General features: G+C 45.0%; 1 protein-coding gene across 1 annotated transcript in view; it reads left to right on the top strand.

Moving 5' to 3' along the window:
- GRM4 (glutamate metabotropic receptor 4) overlaps positions 1-22,934 on the top strand; it is a 184,375-nt gene that overhangs the window by 135,692 nt on the left and 25,749 nt on the right. Inside the window, exons 5-7 of the mRNA XM_044003040.1 lie at positions 6,652-6,852; positions 7,706-7,842; positions 12,810-13,745. Coding sequence (XP_043858975.1) covers positions 6,652-6,852; positions 7,706-7,842; positions 12,810-13,745 — 1,274 coding nt within the window. The remainder of the gene's footprint in view (positions 1-6,651; positions 6,853-7,705; positions 7,843-12,809; positions 13,746-22,934) is intronic.

Raw genomic sequence — 22,934 nt, 5'->3', positions numbered from 1 at the left:
CTGACTCCAGGGCCAGTGCTCTATCCACTGCGCCACCTAGCTGCCCCTATTAATTCTTTTTTAAATTTAAAAAATTAAAAAAAATTTTTTAGTGAGGCAATTGGGGTTAAGTCACTTGCCCAGGGTCACACAGCTAGTAAGTGTTAAGTGTCTGAGGCCAGATTTGAACTCAGGTACTCCTGACTCCAGGGCCGGTGCTCTATCCACTGCGTCACCTAGCTGCCCCCATCCTATTAATTCAGTAAGCATTTATTATGTGCATACAATTTATTAAGTGCCTATGGGTGCTAGGCATTTAAGATACCAAGACCCAAAATGAAGACAGTCCCTGCCCTCAGGAAACTTTTATTCCTGTTTCATGGTTCTCCGTGGCAATCTATAGACATCCAGGTGGCATGGTGGATAGAGCATGAGGCCTAGAGTCAGGAAGACCTGGGTTCAAACCTGGCCTTAGATATTAGCTGTGGGACCCTGGGCAAGTCATTTAACCCTGTTTGCCTCAGTTTCCTCATCTATAAAATGAGTTGGAGAAGGAAATAGCAAACCCTTCCAGTATCTCTGCCAAGAAAACCCCAAATGGGGTCATGAAAAATCAGACTCGACTGAACAAGTATTGCAAGATTGGGAGATTTCCTTAGTTGGAGAATAGTTGGTGTCTAAGTGCCAGTTCTTCCATAAAACCTTCCCTGGTTCCCTCAGATGAAAGGGGTCTCTCTCTTTTTTTCATCTCTCATGTTTTTTTTTCCCTTGCTTATTTCTCTCTCTCTTACATATTTATGCACATGTTGTCTCCCCACTCTGAGAGTGAAAACTTTTTCAGAGCATGGTAAGAGCCATCTCTTTCTTTATGTGCATAGTGCCCAGTATGGTGTGGGGTCTGTGGTCAGCACTTGATAATTACTTTTTTTGGGGGGGAAGAGAGATGTCGGCCTGAGATTCTTTTAAAATGAAGATGAATAATTTGCAAAACCAATGTTACAGCAGCGGGTTTGATGCATTAATTCAACAAACATTTATAAAATATCCTTTTTATGTTCATGACTCTTTCTAGTTTCTGGATAAGCCATTTACCGTATAAGTAAATAAGATACGGTCCCTGCTCTATACATATACACATTTAAATAGAAAATAAATTAGAAAATAAGTATATCAAGAGCATAAAGTGCTATGAAGGCAAAATGGAAAAAGCATTGGATTTAGAGTCAGAAGGCTAAGCCAGAAATATGAGCAACTTGTGATGGGAAAAGAAGCTTCTTCAATTTATTAAATAAATACAATTTCAGTCGTTTCAGTCATGTCAGACTCTTCATGACCCCATTGATAATTATTTGTTGAAATGATTAAGTGTCAAGGTCTGCCACGGGATTAAGTGGTGCTCTGTGAATTCCAGGAAGGAACGCTGTTCTTCAGGAGAACAGGAAACAGAGGATGATGGAGCTGGAGGCCGGGTTGGAGCCAGGAGGAGTAAAATTATAAATTTGTCTAGTGAAACTGTCTAATTTGAATAGGTAGGAATTCCAAGCCAGAAGGGACCTCAGTGGCCTTCTAGGTTAACTTATGCCTGACTGAGGAAGCTCTTTTGTACCACTGCATACATATTCAACCTCCTTATGAAGATCTTCAAGAGGTCTTACTAGTTGTATGACCCTACGCAAGTCATTTAACATTTCTCATCTTCAGTTTCTGCCCTAGGAGACCCACTGACTCTCAACTTCTAGATAAATCGAAGCTAGGAAGTTTTTCCATACACAGAGGGTTTTCCCTCTGTGGATTGTCTTCTGCAATTACCACTGGTTCTGTGATTCTGAGAAGTATAATTCCTCTTCCACGTGACAGTTCTTCAAATTGTAATGGGAGGCAGCTAGGTGGCACAGTGGATAGCACACTGGCCCTTGGATCAGGAGTACCTGAGTTCAAATCCTGCCTCAGACACTTAACACTTACTAGCTGTGTGACCCTGGGCAAGTCACTTAACCCCAATTGCCTCACTAAAAAAAAAAATTGTAATGGAATGGGGCAGCTAGATGATGTAGTGGATAAAGCACTGGCCCTGGATCCAGGAGGATCTGAGTTCAAATCCAGTCTCAGACACTTGACACTTACTAGCTGTGTGACCCTGGGCAAAGTCGCTTAACCCTCATTGCCCCGCAAAAAAAAAAAAAAAAAAAAATTGTAATGGGAACCTGGCGATTGCCTAGACCATCTAAGATGACATTAGCCCTGTAGAGGATCTGAAACTCTCATTACAAAATATTTATTAGTCAATAAGCAATTATTTAGCCGGTACTAAGTGCTGAGGAGTGTGCTACAAAGATAAAAATCAAACAGCCTTTGCCCTCAGGGACCTTGCATTATGTCAAGAAAAAACAACTATCCACCCTTTTCTCCCCACAAGTCTTTGTTTTCTGACATGTATTTATTAAGTGATTACTGTGTGCCAGACTCAAAAGAAAAGATAGTCCTGGCCCTCAAGGAGATTATATCTTAATGATGTAAGAGAACACACATAGTGGGGCAGCTAGGTATGTAGAGGATAGACTGTTGGACCTGAAGTCAGAAGACTCATCTTCCTGAGTTCAAATCTGTCCTCAGACGCTTACTAGCTGTATGACCCTGGACAAGTCACTTAATGCTGTTTACCTCATCTGTAAAATGAGCTGAAGAAGGAAATGGCAAACCACTTCAGCATCTTTACAAGGAAACCCCAAATGGGGTCATGAAAAGTCAGACACAACCAAAGTGATGACGACGGGACAACAAAGGCACTTTCAGTCCACTAAAAATCCCCAGGTGTTTTTCGTATTTCACTTCTTTGATTTGTACCTATGGAAGCATCTGGAGGCCAATTTCACCTTTCTTTTTTTTTTTTTTCTGTGGGGCAATGGGGGTTAAGTGACTTGCCCAAGGTCACACAGATAGTAAGTGTCAAGTGTCTGAGGCCGGATTTGAACTCAGGAACTCCTGAATCCAGGGCCGGTGCCTTATCCACTGTGCTACCTAGCCGCCCCCACCTCTTTCTTCTAGTATCTCTCACCATTAGCGGATCTAGGTTCCTTCTGTGTTCAGTCTCAAAATCCTCACAGAGGGTGAGACCCTGGGCACTCTGGGCCTCAGCATGGATCCTAATCTGTGTCTTTGAGACCCTGAGCCTGTGCCCTGTCAGCCTAGCTGTTGAGCCTGCCACAGGGGGCCTTGCCTCTACCTTAATTACCAGTGTGCTACATTAATCGGTGTCTTTTCCTATATGATTAACATATTTCTGAACCCATTAAGAGGGGTTGTGACAGAGAGAGGCAGGCAGCTGTCTTGAGTAATTACTGTGTCCGCCCAGCAAGTCCCTCTGCCAGGTCTGGCAGGAGGGGAGCATATAACTGTATAGTGAATGGGACCACAACTATGGTGAAAAGGTTAAGGACAGAAGGATTTCTGGGGCAGGAGGTTGGAAGGATATTTGGGCAAAGTGACCCTATTCCTTGCCTTCCTTTGGGCACATAGAAAAGAGACAAAGACCTTTAGAGTCAAACAGGATATTAGGGACTGTCTAGTCTAATCCTGCCATTTGACATATGAAGAAACTGAGACCCAGAGGGAGAAAGTGACTTGTCTAAGATCACACAGTGAATTAGTAACAAAGCTGGGACTTCTAGGCCAGTACTCTTTTCAAAACACTATTTGAAAGCACAGTGCCTGAAAGCACATAGTAGGTGCTTGTGAAATGTTTATTAATTGATGTCTCTGAATACAAGTAATCAGCAGGCCTACTGTATGCCAGTCTTTGAGTTTGGGACTGGGGTTACAAAGACAAAATTTAAATAGTCTCTGCCTTCAAGGAACTTGTATTCTGTGGGGTAGTTTGAGACAGCATGTATGTATGTAAGTATAAATAGATGCAGTGGTGTGCCCCTGTTAGACATCAGCAGAACTGAAGGTCAGATGGGACAAAGAGAGGGTGACATGTGTAAAAGATGCATTCCAACCCTTGAAGGCTTGAATAGCTCAACTGCATACGAAAAGGCCAACAAAGACAAGGCACTTGCTATGAAGCACAGACTGCCGATACACCTCTCTGCATGAGACTCCAAAAAGAATCTGGGAAATGTAACTGGTTGGTCACTATCAGTGACATTACTGAGGGAACCATACTCTGAATGGGGAGAAATCATCACATATGAGAGGCTACCACTTGCATAGAAGAGCTGAGGAAGTCAAAGAGGAAAGATGCCTGTCAATCCTAGGTTGTGAGTCACTACCTTTATTGAAAGAACTGAAAAGAGCCTAGTAATATCCATCTCAGTCAGAAGCTCAAAGTGGTAGAGAATACAAGTGCCCATGGAAGAGTGACCCTAGGGGGTTCAGTAAAGATGCCTGTGCAGTGAAGAGCCCAGAGATCAAGCAACTTGCCAGGCTCAGTCTGGCCACTTGATCTATCTAGCTGAAGTTCTGTCTTCTATAATGAGCAAGCCCAGGTGAGTTTCTGGTCCATTGGTGGTCCCATGCCCTATAACCAGCCAACCCAACCTATCAGCGAAGCCCCACTGATTCCCATGCCACCACAAACTTCTTGAGAACTCTCCTAAGTAAGATAAGATATTGAAGTACTGCTAAGAGATGTGAATTGCCTTGACCACATATATTCCTACCATGTTTGCCTGACCTTCATTGTGCTTGAAATTCATGTTCTCCCTTTCCTCTAAGATTCTGTATGTCTTTGTGGGAGAGGCTAGCTTAGATTTTTAGGGGGAAATGTTTTATTATTTTCTTTCTATTACATTTTATTAAATTTCTCTTGTAAGCACTTAATTGAATCTACTGGCTGATTGTCAGTGGGAAATAAACAGGTGGGAGCTCATGAGTGACACCGTTAGGAGTAGTGACTCACAGGATTATTCCCTAGAACACAAGGTAGCAGCCTCTTCTTTGGGGTCCTGACCCCACCTTGTGAAGCCAAGTCCAGGTTGGGTGAGTGATCCTGGAAGAGATGGTACACAAAATATATTCAGAAGTAATAATAATAGCAAACATTTGTATAGTACTTTAAGGTTTGTAAAGTGCTTTGCATATATTTTCTCATTTGATCTCTACAATAAACCCATGATAGGCACTCTTGTTATCTCCATTTTATAGAAACTGAATGAATGAAAAAACATTTATTGAGCATTTATCATATGCCAAGCACTGCGCTTATTCTGGGGATACACAAATGCAAAAGCAAGACTTCCCTCAAGGAACTTACATTCTAGTAACGGGAGATGGCATATAAGAGGGAAATGGTGGCTGATATGGCATATTTTGGTGCAGAAAATTAGGGGAATGGTGAGCTTGAGCCATTGGAGAGTAGACTGACATACCTTTACCAGGAGCAATGTCAGAGTTGATAAATCATGATTTCCAACTGGAAAAATGAGTAAAGGAGGAATTAAGGACTCACTCTTGGAGATGAGATGACTGGAGAAAAGATGGCCACAGAATATGGAATAAAATTAAACATAGCTGGAGCCTGAATAAAATAGTGGGCCAGATAAGGCACATACCCATCAGCACTGTATGGTACCAGGTTAGAAACTGAGGCTGAAAAGTATTAAATTTCTTAGCCAGGGTCATACATCTAGTTAAGTGTCTAAGGTAGGATTAGAACTCTGGTCTTTTTTTTTTTCATGGGGCATTGAGGGTTAAGTGACTTGCCCAGGGCCACACAGCTAGTATGTGTCAAGTGTCTGAGGCTGGATTTGAACTTAGGTCCTCCTGAATCCAAGACCGGTGCTTTATCCATTGCACCACCTAGCTGCCCCCAGAACTCTGGTCTTCTTAATGCCAAGTCCGGCCTGCTAACCACTCCACCACCCTGCCTTCTCTAAGTAAGTAAAAAGTAACTTGTCTAGCAGCTCAAGTGGGGTAAAAAGGAAAGATCTCTTTTTAGGAGATGGTGTTTGAGCTGAGCGTTGAAGGAAAACTTCAAGAGTGTCTGAAGCTGAGATAAGGAAAGAGTGAAATCCAGGCAGGGGGATAAAGAGGAGGTAATGTCATGTGGGAGGTACAGCAAGAAGGCTGTTTTGGCTGGACCACACAGCTGGAGTGGGGTAGGCAGAATAAGCCTGGAAGGGTAGGTTGGAGCCAGTTTGCAAAGGACTTGAAATGTCAAAAGGATGGGTGGATTGAGAACAATCTTTCCTGAATGGGAGCTGGTAGAATGCAGGGTTTTCCCCCTTCCCATCATCCTGCAGGGGCTATGATAAGTAAGAATCACTACTCTGGGCTATGTATGACACTCATTCACTGTTTGACCCTGGGCAACTCTCTTCAGTTTTCCCCAAAGTAAAAGCTCCAGAATATTGGAAGCCAGTACTCAGGGGACCAGCTCTGCTCCTGGCTCCTTTAGGTAGCACCAGTGGGAGGTGGAGGCGGTCCCTCAACTGGGAGCTAGGGGATCTGGGGTTCTTATCCCAGCTCCAGTTAACTTCCAGATGGGAATTGATCAAAGAAGCTTTTTCTGCCTCTCTGGGTCTCAATTTCCTCATTTTTTAAAAGAGGGGATTGGACTAGAATCTGTCCTAATTCTGCAAGGACAGGGCTCAGAGTGGGGAGGGGAGTGGGGCCCGGGGACTCCCCAGGGAGGGTCTCAGCTGGGGTCCCCTGGGTAATTGTGTCTTCCAGATCGAGAGCGCATCGGGCAGGACTCATCCTATGAACAGGAAGGGAAGGTGCAGTTTGTGATCGATGCCGTCTACGCCATGGGCCACGCTCTGCATGCCATGCACCGGGACCTGTGTCCTGGCAGGGTGGGGCTCTGCCCCCGAATGGATCCTGTGGACGGAGTGGAGCTGCTTAAGTACATTCGCAACGTCAATTTCTCAGGTGGGGCTCTCTGGGCTGAGGTTGGGGCTGGATGGGGGTGGGGGATGGGGACCCAGCAGGAAGTGGGACCACAGGTGAAAAGGGCAGGTGCACTTACCCATCCTAAGGTCAGGTATCCTTAGGACCTACCTACGGAATGAGGCTGAGGATGTGAGCTCTGCACATTCATCCCTCTCTAGCCTCCCTCCCTTCTTCCTTGAGCTCCTCTGCCTCTCCCCTCCCTCTCTTTCACACACAATTGAATGTCAGGAGGTGTCAAAGCCAATCACTCCAGGTGCCCATCAAATGCAATAAACTGTGAGACAAGATTGGAGCAATCTAGAGACAACCATTCAACACTTCCTTCTAGACCAGGTGCATGCTGGGTTGAACTGGGCTTGTGGGACGGGGGCGGGAGATGGATTCTATTAAACCTTAATGAAGAGCTCTTTCCTGGGATAGTGAAGAGGTTCTCAGTAATGTGTTGTGCCCTACAGTTTGGAGAAGCTTCCAGATCGGGTCTTTCCACTGGGTGGGAGGTTCTCTATGGTTTGTTCCTTGAGAAGTGCTGTGGGGCAGTGCTTCAACAATAAATTTGAAGTCCAAAGTCCTGGGTTCAAATCTCATCTTTGCCACTCCCTCCCTCTGTACTCTTGAACAAATCCCTTCTCCAAGCCTCAGTTTCCACAACTGTAAAATAAGGTTTGGACAAGATGACTTCGGGTCTCAGTCTATGACTCTAGAATTCAATAAGCATAAACCAGTACTCCCCAGCCCCTAATCTAAGCATGGGCCCACCCAATACTCCTTTCCCCATTTTCAACCTGCATGCCATTGACCCAGACTCTGGCCATATACCCTTCCACTTTCCCAGGCATTGCTGGGACTCCCGTCACTTTCAATGAAAATGGAGATGCTCCTGGGCGCTATGACATCTACCAGTATCAGATCCGGAATGCAACCCCTGAATATAGAGTCATTGGTTCCTGGACAGATCACCTGCACCTCAAAGTAAGAGATATGGGATGACCCCGGTGGGTGGCAAGGAGGGACTCAGACACTCTAGGTTGGCCAGGGAGGATCATTAGGGTGGGTCCTGGATCCTTAGCTCTATTGGACACAAACCCCTATCTTATCTATATAAGGGACTGCCCCTGGAGAAAAATGAAGGCACACATGGCAGAATCCCAGACCCGTTTAAAGACATTCCAAAACAGACACACCCCTGGATCTGCTGGGGAAGCTGCTACCAGTCCCTCCCTAGGTTTTGGTTTCAGCTTGTCTAAATCTGGCCATGTCACTTCCCATTTCTAGGCCTCAGTTTCCTTCTATGTAAAATTGGGGTGGATCATTGTTCAGTCATTTCAGTCGTGCCTGACTCTTTGTGACCCCATTTGGGGTTTTCTTGGCAAAGATACTAGAGTGGTTTGCCATTACCTTCTTCAGCTCATTTTACAGATGAGGAAACTGAGGCAAACAGGGTTAAGTGACTTGCCTAAGGTCACACAGCTAGTAAGTGCCTAAGGCTGGATTTGAACTCAGGGCTTCCTGACTCCAAGCCTGGTGCTCTATCCACTGCAGCTAAAATCTCTTCCAACTCTCTAAGACTAGAGAAATACACTTCCTGTCTTAGCTGTTACCAGTCCATTTCTGTCCTCTGGGGTGTCAAAATCCCTTCTTTTGTTCCTCTCAGCCTCCCTGCTCCTCCTCCTGATATAGAGAGAAGGAAGAGCCCACTTTCACTTAATCTAGCTGAAACATGGTATGGAGTGAAAAACAAACAAACCCAATGGCTCCAAGCTTTATGAGATAAGTGAGGGAATAAGTAACTAATGATGATAATAACAGTTGCTGGCATTTATACAGGACACCTCCAAAAGTCTTAGTGGAGATTTAAACTTAAATCTGCACTAAGACTTTTAGGGAGACTCAGCCTAGTGCTTTCAGGTTTCCAAAGTCTTTTTACATACCTGATCTCATTTAATCCTTACACAGGCCTAGGAAGTGCTGGCTTTGACGAGCCATTTACAAAGGGAGAGTGTTATTAATTTCAACCTGCTCTGTCTGCCCTGGGAAGGGGAGGGGTGTGAGTCTCCTTAAACTGATTTCTTCCCTTTCCTCCCCCTCCTGTTCAAATTGAGAATGGGAAGGGTGAGATGCCTGTCACTTATCTCTGACCCCTTTTTGTCGCTGGGTATGTTTGAGTGTTGATCATTAAAGGTGGTTGAAGGGTAGCCACATGGCATCAGCCCTGGATTCAGGAGTACCTGAGTTCAAATCCAGCATTAGACACTTGACACTTGCTAGCTGTGTGACCCTGGGCAAGTCACTTAACCCTCATTGCCCCCCCCCCAAAGGTGGTTGAGTCTTGGCAGAAATGAAAGGATTGGAGATGGAGAAATCGCCTTAGGTCCCTTGCCCACCACTTCCTATGCCCCATCAGGCTTCAACAGGCTCAGGGATGTTCCCTTCTCTGACTCAGCCCTGAGCACCCGCTTTGCTTTATCTCATCCACAGTGCCAGCTCTTGGCAAAATTGTGAAGACAGAAAACATTTTTTAATAATTCCATCTTCATAATCCTGCCTGATTTTCCCTGCCTTTCCACCCTATCAGGGGTATTCTCCATATGGGGAAAAACAAACTGGATAATTTGGATAGATATGGGATGAGAGTAATGTTGTAATGAGCCTGAAAAGATAAACTGGAGTCCCAAATAGGCAACTTGTATTTTATCCTAGAACTAATAGGGAGTTACTGACATTTCTTGAGCAGGGGAATGATGTTGTCAGACTTATCCTATAGGAATATACATTTTGGCAGTTGTGTGGAGAATGGATTGGAGAGAGGAGAGGCTGGGTAAAGGGAGACCAATTAGGACGGTGTTGCAGTTCAGCCAAGAGATGATAAGACAATAAGATGATAAGAAATGATCACTGGAATTAGGTCAGTAGAGTTGTGAGTAGAGAGAAAGGGGATGGTTGGGAGAGGTGATGAGGGAGAATCAGCAGGACTTGTCAACTGGTTGGATAGGAGGAGTGAGTGATAATGAAGAGGCACAGATGACTTCTAGATTATGAATATGTGCGCCTGGAAGGATGATGCCCTTGATAGAAAGGAAGAAGAGTGGGTTTCAGAGGAAAGATGATGAGTTTTGATTTGAACACATTTAATTTGGGGTCACCATGGGATATCAAGCTTAGACTGGACCTAGAATCAGGAAGACCTGCATTTAAATCTGGCTTCAAGCCCTAGCTGGGTGACCCTGGGCTAGTCACTTAACCTATGTCTGCCTCAGTTTCCTCAACCATAACATGGAGATAGTGCCAATGTGCCAAGGTTGTTGGGAGGCTAAGATGAGATAATGTTGTAAAGTGCTCTGTAAACCTTAAAGCACTATATAAATGCTATTTATTGTTATTTTTTTCCAGGTGGAGATATAGAGTGGATCGCAAACTAGCTTTAGAGTCAGTACCTGACTAAGGCCTTGGCCAGTCTCCTTCTAAATCTGTGATGCTTTGCTCTCCTCTCTAAATAGCCTTCTTTTCTCAGGAAAGGATCTGATAAACTCATTCACACTGAGGTTCAAATGACTGACAGCTGCCTAGTGTGTGGCCTCTCCCATTCCAGGAAGATTATTTTAAAAAGGGATGAAGTCTAAAGCCAAATAAATGCTTTGATTTGAACACATTTAATTTGGGGTCACCATGGGATATCAAGCTTAGACTGGACCTGCAGTTCTTATGGTTAGTTGAAGTTTAGTTTAGAATTTCAGGTATTACGGAGCATGGCAGGGTTGGTAGAAAGCAGGGGGATATTTCAGTCTTAGAATCATAACAAAGAGGGTCTGCTTTGCCCCAGGCATAAGCCTAGTTTCTAGTACCTAAAACACATTCTCCCTTATTCCAGGGCTATGAGGATCAGGGATGGGGTCACCCACCAGGGCTGATGGCAACAGAGAGAGATGAAGAAAGGATGGAATAATTGGTGACAGGACCCAGGATTCAGAGATAGTACCCTTGGATTCTATTCTCCACTCTCCCCATGAATCATTACAAAGCCCAGACAGATCGATTCAATTCATTGGGTTTCCTTTTCTCCGAGTGGAGGCTAGGAAGCAAAATTCAAGATGGATCTTCCAGGTGTATTGAATTCCTTGGGAAAAGGAACTCTTCCCTTTTCCCTAAGTCTCTCTAAACCTGGTTCTCATCTCAAGATGAGCCATTCTCAAAAGAAAGGAAGTTTGACTGGGGCTGGAGGAAATCGGTGTGCATCAACCGAACTGGGAGAGGGTGATATATTGATAAGCTCAGAGGGGCCAGGCTGTGGCATCACTAGTGCCCTGGGAAAGCCCCTCCCCACACTCTGCTGCCATCATTGACTGTCCTCTTCCCCCTCCCTTGGCCAATTCTATATCCTTAGCTTCTCCAAGGACATCATCATATTTTTTTCTTCTGGGAGGAGGCAACATAGTTCCATATTCAACTAGGAGCCATGAGACTAGTTAGGTTCTATTTCTAGCTTTCCCACTGACTCCATGACCTTGGGCAAGTGATTTCATATTCTTGGGCTTTAGTTGCTTTATCTGTAAGATAAATGGGGAGAATAATATAAACTGGGTATAATAATGACTGCCTTGCTTAAAGGCTTGGGGTGGGGCTGACCGAGATGCTCCTTGGATGTCTGAGTCCAGGATCATTGGAGATACAAGTCATACATTTTCTCCATCCTTTTAAAGATATGAATTTACAAGATCAGCCCCAAAGAATCTATTTCCTAGACACACTGGCTGGAATTTGGGTAGCTGTCATCACACAGTGATGGTGGTATCTCGTTATAAAACCCAATGACATTTCCAGGTGTGGAAAACTGAGAGAGAGCAGGGATATAGTTCAAAATCCAATTAATTATGCTTTCTCCCAAAAAATACATTTAAAAACAGCTGACAATTTCTGATGACTATTTGTGAGAAAGAAATACATGGCATAGACACCTCATACTCTGACTTTAGAACTTAAAGCCACTAATTTCTAAATTAGAATATTCTGTTATAATAATAATAATAATAACTACTATTTCCATAGTGCTTACTATGTGCCAGGCACTGTGCTAAGAGCTTTATAATTATTATTTCATCTGATTCTCACAACAACCCTAGGAGGTAAGTGCTATTACTATCCCCCCCTTTTCAGATGAGGAAACTAAAGCAAACAGAGGTTAAGTGTGACTTGCCCAGGGTCACATAACTAGTAAGTGCCTGAGGCTGAATTTGCACCCAGGTTTTCCTGACTCTAGGTCCAGTGCTCTATTTACTATGCTAACTATGTAAAGATAACAGGGGTCATACAGCTCATAAGGGTAAGGATGGATGCAGATACAACTTCAGATTCACAAAACTTTGAGTTCCATTGGCTTAGTTTATTTAAAATTTTTATATTGCACTTATTAGTTCATTGATGGTGGGAACTCTTGATGAGGAAATGTCCTTTGCCAATACCAATCAGCACCTGCTTCACAACTTATCATCTTAGAGAAAAGCCTGGAACACTGAGACATTAAGGAACTTGTCCAGGGTCACAGTTAGTATTAGAGACAGGAGTTGGATGCAAGTCTTGCTGGTTGGTTCTCTATCCACAGTACTAGGCTGCTATAGTTTAGAGCAAGGTTTAAAGAAATGCAGACACCTAAGTACAAATCAAACGTCTTACTGACTAAACTTCATTTTTGCTTCATGTAACTCTGTGGTGTTCCTTATTCTGTTTTAATGGAGTGGCAACATAATGTAGTAGAAAGAATACCTGGTTCTAGTTCTAACTTTGCCACTTAATTTTGTGAGCCTTGGTAAGTCCCTTCACTTCTCGAAATTTGAATGTTTCTCTTTGTAAGATTATGGAGTTGGAGATGATCCTCTCAGATTCCTTCTGGTTCTAACATTCTGTGTTCTAAGAGTCTGTGGTTCTCTGATCCCTGTTGTTGTTAGATGGAGCGCATTCATTGGCCAGGAGGGAGGCAGCAGCTCCCCAGCTCTATCTGCAGCCTGCCCTGCCAGCCAGGTGAACGGAAGAAGACTGTGAAGGGTATCCCCTGCTGTTGGCACTGTGAGCCATGCACAGGCTACCAGTATCAGCAAGACCGCTACACCTGCAAGACCTGCCCCTATGACATGCGCCCCACAGAGAATCGCACAGCATGTCAGCCCATTCCCATCATCAAGCTGGAGTGGGGCTCCCCTTGGGCCGTGCTTCCTCTCTTCTTGGCGGTGGTGGGCATCGCAGCCACTCTCTTTGTGGTGGTGACCTTTGTGCGCTACAATGACACACCCATTGTCAAGGCGTCGGGCCGTGAGCTGAGCTATGTACTACTGGCGGGCATCTTTCTTTGCTATGCTACTACCTTCCTCATGATCGCCGAGCCAGACCTGGGCACCTGCTCGTTGCGCCGGGTCTTTCTGGGCTTGGGTATGAGCATCAGCTATGCAGCACTGCTCACCAAGACCAACCGCATCTACCGCATCTTTGAGCAGGGCAAGCGGTCAGTGAGTGCTCCGCGGTTCATCAGCCCTGCCTCCCAGCTGGCCATCACCTTCAGTCTCATTTCTCTACAGCTGCTTGGCATCTGTGTCTGGTTCGTGGTGGACCCCTCCCACTCCGTGGTTGACTTTCAGGACCAGCGGACGCTGGACCCTCGATTCGCCCGGGGGGTCCTCAAGTGTGACATCTCGGACCTGTCGCTCATCTGCCTGCTAGGATATAGTATGCTGCTCATGGTTACCTGCACTGTCTATGCCATCAAGACACGGGGTGTGCCGGAAACCTTCAACGAGGCCAAGCCAATCGGCTTCACCATGTATACCACCTGCATTGTCTGGCTTGCCTTCATCCCCATCTTCTTTGGGACGTCTCAGTCAGCTGACAAGGTGAGCCAGGGGGTTGTGGCCTTCAGGGAGGAGCTGAGGGAGCTGGAGCCCCTTGTGCTGCATGGGCAGCGGAGGGGTCCAGAGAGGAGGGTTCATCTCCTTCCTTAGTTCCAAGGACTCTTCTACTAACTTAACTTTCCTATTCATACCAAGTTTTCCTTTACTCTTTATTCTCCCTGTCTTCTTTTAAAATTCTTCTATTCAGTTTGCATCTATGTACCTCTTTGCCTCTCATCCTTTCTCTTCTTTCTTAGCCTCGATTTCAATCTCCTAATTTCTTATCTTCCTCTCCAATCTTCTTTTCCTTTATTCATCTCTTCACTCACCCTACTCTCCCCCTTTCCTTCTCTCTTCATTTCTTCCCCTGCCTCTTTTCTTTCTACTTTCTTCTTTCCTTTGCCCATCTCTTTTTTCCTCCCTTTGTCCATGCCTTCTCCCTTTATCTTCTCTTATTGAACCTCCTCCCTCCCTCCCTCCCTCCCTCCCTCCCTCCCTCCCTCCCTTCCTTCCTTCCTTCCTTCCTTCCTTCCTTCCTTCCTTCCTTCCTTCCTTCCTTCCTTCCTTCCTTCCTTCCTTCCTTCCTTCCTCTATTTCTTCTTCTCAACCCCTCTTTCCATTCATCCCTTTTTTTGTTTGTTTGTTGTTTTTTTTTTGTTTGTTTTTTTAGTGAGGCAATTGGAGTTAAATGACTTGCCCAGGGTCACACAGCTAGTTAAATATTAAGTGTCTGAGGCCGGATTTGAACTCGGGTACTCCTGACTCCAGGGCCGGTGCTCTATTCACTTCGCCATCTAGCTGCCCCCATTCATCCCTTTTTCTTTAACAGAAAGGAGAACAAGAATTGATTCTCAATAACACTCTTGTTGAAATAGTTTCCTCCTTTGTGTATTTCCTAGGGGAAAACATGGAACAAGGACCAGAGATAAATCCTGGCCTATCTTCCCTGTGCCCTCCCCTACATGGCAGCACTTGAGACTTCTGTGGGGCTTAACAACTCTGTAAAGCACCCAGAGCCCACTGACCTGCAGTGTGGCACCAAGTGACCCCTTCCCTCCAAGGCCATCCCTACCTCCGGAGATTGACACTGGGAGCTGGATCGAGGGCAGCGTGATGCAGGGAGGGGGCAAAGGTGCTTCTTCAGAGCCCTGTTTTGTCAAAAGCCGAAAGATCAGAAGGGTGGGTAGAGTGGTATCATGTAATGAGGCAGCAGCCCAGGGCAGATGTCTGGAGCTCCACTGATCTTCTCTATTCCTTGGACCTTATTTTTAATGATCTCTGTCTGGGTCCTTTCACCATCTATGTAGTAGAAAGAGCTCTGTGTTCAAAGGATGTGGGTTTGAATCATGACTCAACTATTTACCTTGGATTTTGGACAAGTCACATGAGCTCAGATTGCCTCACTATAAAATGAAGAGGGCTGGATTAGATGTTTTCTCAAACTCCAAATTCTCTGAATGAATCCTGCCAATATTTTGCTTTCGTTCTTCCTGTTTGCCAGCCAAGGGAAACCCACTCCCTGCCCCCTGCCAAACAATCCCTTCCCTTCTCCCTGTCTCTCCTGAGTATCGAGGTAAAATGGTGAGTATTTCTTAAGTGACTGCTGTGTGCTTAGCCCTATGCTGTGACTGTGGGGGAGCCAAAAGAAGGACAAGACCCTACCCCATCCTCAAGGAATTCACTGTCTATATAGGGAAACAGGAAGCTGATCTTGATGAAAAGCAGTCGTTCGGGGCAGCTAGGTGGCGCAGTGGATAGAGCACCGGCCCTGGATTCAGGAAGACCTGAGTTCAAATCCAGCCTCAGACACTTAACACTTACTAGCTGTGTGACCCTGGGCAAGTCACTTAACCCCAACTGCCTCACCAAAAAACAAACAAAAACAAAAACAAAAACGAAAAGCAGTCCTTCCTAAGATGTGACGGAACTAGAGAACCATTTGATAAAATATGTTAGTAAATGTTAAAGTATGTGATCCAGAAGGTAAGGACTACAGAGGTTCAGGGGCCCTGCAGGAGCCTGGATGTGAATAAGCTTGTTAGAGGATGGGTGGGATTTGGAGAGGGGGAGGGGCATCCTATTCTGGGAAATACTGGAAGGCAAGATTGGACAGAGTGTGTTTGGAGGGACCAGGTAAAGTAGCCTGAAGGGAGCAGGAGAAGCTGTGTGGAGAAGAGCCCTGAACTTGGATTGGGAAATGAAGGTTATAGTTCTAGACCTGCTGCTAACTAACCGTGTCACCTTCGGCAAGTCCTTCTACCTGACTGGGACTCAGTTTCCAAATTTGCAGATTGAAGGAGTTGGACCAGAGGAACCTTATGGTGGTTGCATCTCTGACAGGAAGATATGGATTCGGATCCCACCATAGATACTTATTAGCTGTGTGACTCTGGGCAAGTCACTTAACCTCCATGTGCCTCAGTTTCCTCGTCTGTAAAAGGAGGGTGTTGGACTCCATGAGCTCCAAGGTCCCTTATAACTCTAAATCTGTGATCTTATGAACAATTGTACTGTCTATCACAAGGTAGTTCTGAGAAAAGACTTGAGAAATGTATGTTATCATGGTCTATGTTTTATCTCCTCAAATAGATTATAAATACTTCAAAGAGGAAATGGCAGAGACTGGGTCATCTTTTGTGTCTCCCACAGTGCCGAGAATAGGGCTAAGCAGAGAGCAGGTGCTTAATAAATACTTGTCAGTTGAATGGAAAAAGGTGAGAGAGGGAAGGGTGCAAACAGTGCCATGGACTAGGGTGAGATTGGGAAACAACTTTGGAGTGGAAACATTAGCCTTTTGGCTGGTTAGTGAGGAAGGCTGCAGGCCTTCCCTTCCCTGGGAAGTGAGGGGCAGGGAAGGCTTTTCACTCAGGTTGGAGACTCCTCTGACCTAAAATGATTTGCCTGGGTAGAACCCCCCCTGGAAACAAGGGAGGTGGATGAGGAATGTGTACCTTCCCAAATCTGTGAACCTCTTGTTGCACTTTCAGTCTTTCCCTCCTCTTCCTCTTCTCTTTTCTTCCTCTTCCTTTTCATTTTTCTCTTCCTTCTCTTCCTCTTCTTCCTTCTCCTATTCTTCTTTCTTCTATTTCTTCTCCTCTTCCTCCTTTTCCTTTTCCTCTCCTTCTACTCTTCCTTCTTCTTCTCCTCTTCCTCCTCCTTCTCTTCCTTCTCCTCTTTTGTCTTCCTCATCTTCCTCCTTTTCCTTTTCCTCCTTCCCCTCTTCCTCGTTCTCCTTCTCTTCCTCCTCCCTTCTCTTCCTCCTCATCTCTTCTCTTCTTCATCTTCCTTCTCCTTCCCCTTCTCTCTTTTCATCTTGCTCCTCCTTTACCACCCTCCACCCCAGTGAGATGAAGACTACCTTATCCCCTTCCTCTCTGTAGTGACCATTTCTAACCTCACCAGATCTGAATGGATGGCACCAGAGGGAGGAGAAGGAGAAGAAGCTGGGGGGGGGGGAGGAGAAGGGTAGTGGTGCAGTGGGGCTTAGCTCTCATGGCACACGGGGAAGGGGAGCCTACAAGTTCTGCTACATGAATTTAACTCAGTGCAGTTCAATCAACATGTATCAAGTGGTGCCTGTGATTGGCATGAGGCTTACAAAGATGGAAGCCAACACGAACCCTGCCCTCAGTGGGCTTCTAATTTAAAGAGTTTACTTATACCCAGAGTACAATGTGGTAAGTGAAAAGGGGGGAAATGGGAGGAGGCAGAGGCCCTTGATTTGGGCCTTGTAGAGGAGGCAGAGATGGTGGGGATGGGCAAGAGAGAGACCCTTCTTGGCATCCTGGCATCTGGAAGCAAAAGCTTGGGTAAGGCAGATTTCAAACAGAGAACAGAGCATTCAGTTTGACTGGAGCCTGGATGATAGGGAGAAGATAGAACACAGTCGAAGGAAAGTGGAACCAGATGGCAGAGAGCCTTGAATGCCAGGATCAGGGTTTAGCTCCTGAGGTCTTTGAGAAGGGGAAATGACAAGGTCACATTTGTAGATGAGGAGGATTATTCTGGCAGCTGTGTGAAAGATAGATTAGAGAGGGAAGAGCCTGGATACTGGGGGACTAGTTAGGAAGCTGTTACAATTGGCCAGCTAAGGGGTGATAGAGGCGTAAATTTAAATGGTGACAGCAGGAAAATGTAGCAGGCCTTGAGCTCATTGCATCTCATAGCTAGAAGTCACCGATTCTTCTTCCTGCTCCTTAGCCAAATTAGTGTGACCTCTTTCCCTCTGTTGTGATAAAAATTTAAGAAATAACAGTAAATGGGGGAGGGGGGAAGAATTTATTAAATACCCAGTATATGCCAGGCACCATACATACATGTATATATACACTCTATCTATCTATCTATCTATCTATCTATCTATCTATCTATCTATCTATCTATCTATCTATCTATCTATCTACCTACCTACCTACCTACCTACCTACCTACCTACCTACCTACCTATCTATCTATCTATCTATCTATCTATCTATCTATCTATCTATCTATCTATCTATCTATCTATTTATCTATCTAGTTAAGGAAACTGAGGCAAACAGGAATTAAGTGACTTGCCCAGAGTCACACAGCTGATGTCTAAGGCCTGATTTGAGTTGTGTGCTTCATTCACTCCACCTTCATAGCTGTCTAGAAGGGACTTTAGAAAGTTCAACCCTCTCATTTTACAAAGTGGAGGGAAAATGAAGCTCAGGGAGGGAGAATGATTTACTCAAGGTAAGAGTTAGTTAGTAGAAGAGTCAGAATTTGAACCCAGGCCTCATTGCTTTCAGTCCTGCATATTCTCCACAATGCTGTGTCACCATCTCCCACAGATAATCAGTGTTGGACATGGCAAACTTTTGTTTTGCTGGGTTCTGGAGAAAAGGCCAAAGGTTCCAAAAGATCTTGCTTGCTGGGCTCTTGTGACCGCAGTCTCCTTTTCTCCAGGATCCAGTGGGCTAAAAGAGTGCCTGGACCCTCTTCCCCTCTGTGTGGTGCAAGGCATAGAGTGTCCCCTCATCATGGAGGAGATACATAGAGTATGGGCTCTGTGGAGATAGGCGTTGTGCCTCATCTAAACCTTGGATCTCTCCTAGAGCCTAGCCCAGTACTCTGCACATAGTAAAGTCTGACTAAGTGCCGGTTACATGATTGAATGAATGAATAGGCACTGGAGGCCAGGGTTTGAGTCCCAGGTCTCCCCCTTATTAATAATATGACTATGGGCAAATCATACTACCCTTCTGAATTTTGGGTCACTCTTCTTTCTGCTCAGTAAAACTTGATGGCTCCCTATTACCTCTAAGACCCCAAACTCTTCTGTTTGCCATTTAAAGCCCTCCTCCACCAGGCTTCTTTCTGTAGTCCAGCCACACTGGCCTTATTGTCCCTCACACACACGCCATTCCATCTCTCACCTCAATGTCTTTGCACAGGCAGTCCCCTCATGCCTAGAATGCACTTCTTCCTCCCCTCTACATCTTTCAATCTATAGTTTCCTCCAAAGCCCAGCTTAATGGCTACTGTCTACATTAAGCCTTTTCTGGACAGCATCTGCCAAGCCTCTCCCACCCCCAACCACTCTGTACTTATATTCTGCATGCTCACATAAGTATGTTGCATTCCTCAGTAGAATGTAAGATCTTTGAGGGCAGGGACCTGATTGACTTTTGTCTTTATATTCTCAAGGCCTACTTTAATTCCTGACACATAGTAAGCACTTAATAAATGCTTGTTGATTGACTGACTGATCTGCAAAGTGAGGATAATCACACATGGGCTACATACTTTGCCAATTTGTTTCAAGGAATGTGTTTTATAAAGTGCTGTAGATAGTGAGTTAGTGTTGTTAATATTATTATTATCATCACTACTATTGTCATCAATCATCATAGCCTGGACCAGCTCAGTCCAGCAACTCTCAGGTCAACAGAGATAATAAAATAATTGACAATCCCAAGAGAAAGATTCCCTTGCCTGATAAGAAGACTAGTTCCTATTTGTGGGGCACCTGCCTCCGGGTTAGGAGGATGAAGCAGGAATAGTGTAGGGCAGTGGGAATCTCAAGTCCTGGTTCTTTCATGGACATTGGTTGACCTAGGGCAAGCATCTTTCCTTTTCTGTTTTTTGTTTTTTGTTTTTTGGTGAGGCAATGGGTGACTTGCCCAGGGTCACACAGCTAGTAAGCGTCAAGTGTCTGAGGCTAGATTTGAACTCAGGTACTCCTGAATCCAGGGCCAGTGCTCTATCCACTGTGCCACCTAGCCGCCCCATCTTCCCTTTTCTGAGCCTCAGTTTTCCTATCTGGAAAATGGGAAGTTCAACTAGAATGTCTCCTAAGTTCCCGTTCAGCTCTGGTATACCATACTGCATGATTACATTAGGAAGTACCATTGCCATTCCATGATGAGTTGTCTCCCCTTCAGCGACCAGCACAGGGCCTTGTGATTCATAGGACTGAAGAGGCTCAAATCTGGAAGGAGCCTTGAGGCCATCTAGTTCAGCCTCCTCGTTTTACAGATAAGGAAACTGAGGCCCAGAGAGATGAAATGACTTCCTCAAAGTCGCACAGGTGGTGTTAAAGGCAGGATTTGAACCCAAGTCCTCTGACTCCAGAGCCAGTATTCTTTCATATATATATATATATATATATATATATATATATATATATATATATATATACACACACACACATGTATATGTATATATATGTAAGTATATATATACACATGTATATGTATATATATGTAAGTATATATACACACACACACACATAGAGTACTTTGCAAGCCTTTTATTAGTGATTGTTATTATAAAGCACCTACTATGTACCAGGCACTGTGCTGGGTTCTGAGCAGTATCTGCCCTCAAGGAGCTGACACTTTACTAGGAGGAAACAACTTATACCTGATGAATAAATGTAAAACATATAATGATGATGATGATGAGTTAACATTTATGTAGCACTACTACTACTACTATCTCTACTACTAGTTAACATTTAGATAGTACCTATTATGTGCTAGGCACTGTGCTAAGCACTTCATAAATATTATCTCATTCAACCCTCACCACCCTGGGAGGTAGCTGCTATTATGATCCCCATTTTACTACTATGACCAGCGCCATCACTACTACTACTATCACTTCTCTACTAGTTAACATTTATATACTGTCTGTGATGTGCCAGGCATTGTGCTAAGTTCTTCACAAATATTAGGTTCTGTTATGAGGAAACTGATGAGGACACAGATGAGGAAACTGAGGCAGACAGAGATTAAGTGACTCCCAGGGTCATACAGCAAATAAGTGTCTGAGGCTGGATTTGAACTCAGGTCTTCCTGACTCCAGGTCTGGCATTCTATCCACTGTGCCACCTTTTGGGGAATGAGAGACAGCTTACAACAAGGAGGATCATAAAAGACCACATGTAGGTGGTGGTACTTGATCTGAACCATGGAAAACCCCCAGGAATTTCAAGAAGCAGAGTTGAGGAGACAGAGTTTTCCAGGCAGGGGGCAGGGGGACAGCCTGTGCAAAGAAACAGAAGTGGGAGATGGAGTCATATGGTAGGAACAAGTTGCCATTTGGGCTGGAATAGAGAGAGAGACACACACAGAACAAGAGAATGAGAGACAGAGAGAAAAAGGGAGGAGAGAAAGAGACAGAAATATAGATGGGGGAAGAGAGAGAAATGGGAAGGGAGAGACAGAGGCAGAGAGAGATGGAATTGGGGAAAGTGAGAGAGAGAGAGACAGAGAGAGACAGGGAGACAGACACAGACACAGATAGAGGAGGGAGAGAGACAGAGAGAGGATGGGATGAGAAGCCAGCTCACTCTAACACCAGGTGTATTATATCAGAACTAAGTAGCTGGTGCCTCTCTCGGGAAGAGTGGGATGGATTTCCCAACATTAGCCTGGATTTCCAGGGCTTAATACCTCGACCTTTCAGAATTACACTGAGCCAAAGATTTCTCGGCTTTGTGAGGTTAGGGTTCAGCCATGGGGTTAACAGAGTTTATTTTCTCTAGGATTTACAGGTCTTGAGGCTTTACACAACCACCGGGGGCCACCCCAAGGCCCTGTCAGTGGTGAGCCTGGGCAGAGGGGACTTTAAGGGAAAGCAGTGCTGGATTGGGATCAGTTTCTGCCACCACTTCCCTCTGGCACTCACTTTCTGCCTCTGTACAATGGGATGAAGTGGGGATTGGCTGGATGGCCTCTCAAGTACCTTCTAGTTCTGGTCTTCTGGGAGTCTGGAGGTCGAGAATGTGAAGAGAGGGTTTTTCCTCAACATCCTTATCTCCCTTTCACCACCCCTCTCCCCAGTCTCTCCTGTCTCTCTTTTGTTCCCTCCATATGCCTTTGACCCTATAGTAATGCTTCCAGGCGTGCCCTCTCTGTATATAGGTCACTTCCTCCTCAGCATTAGGCCTTCCCATTCTTTTGTGGGGTTTTTTGTGGGGCATTGAGGGTTAAGTAACTTGCCCAGGGTCACACAGCTAGTAAGTGTCAAGCGTCTGAGGCTGGATTTGAACTCAGGTCCTCCTGAATCCAGGGCTGGTGCTTTATTCACTGCACCACCTAGCTGCTCCTCGTCCGATTCTTTCTAAGGCTGGCTTCTGGCAAAACTGTGAAAGAGGAACTAAGCATAAACTCTTAGGATTATTGCTTCACAGCTGGATGGGACCTCCATGGGCATCTACTCCAATCCCATCATTGTATGGATAAAGGACCTGTGCCAGAGAAGTTAAGTGACTTGCGTAAGGTCATGCAGACAAGAAGTGGCAAATCTGGGCTTCAAACCTAGATTCCTTCGCTCTTTCCACTATACAGAGCTACCTCCCCTCTCCTATCCTCTGCCCTACTTCCCATTAACACCTCCATTTTGGGTTCCTTCCTTACAAAAATCTACTTTCAGAGAAAGTCTCATTTTGGCTCAGTAGATGAGGCAGCTGATGTGGACTAGAGATGACTTGTTCAGTCATTTCAGATGTCTCTGACCCTTCATGACCCCATTTGGAGGTTTTTTAAAAAAAATCTTTCATTTGGAGGTTTTCTTGGCAGAGATGATTTACCATTTCCTTCTCTAGTTCATTTTCCACTTGAGGAAACTGAGGTAAACAGGGTTAAATGACTTGGCCAGAGTCACATGGCTAGTAAGTGTCTGAGGCTGAATTTGAACTCAGATCTTCCTAATTCCAGGACC

Source organism: Dromiciops gliroides, chromosome 4 (genome assembly GCF_019393635.1).
Source record: "Dromiciops gliroides isolate mDroGli1 chromosome 4, mDroGli1.pri, whole genome shotgun sequence".
Classification (NCBI taxonomy): Eukaryota; Metazoa; Chordata; class Mammalia; order Microbiotheria; family Microbiotheriidae; genus Dromiciops; species Dromiciops gliroides.
Note: the sequence above shows the minus strand (reverse complement) of the source record. Positions and strands in the feature narration are given on the sequence as shown.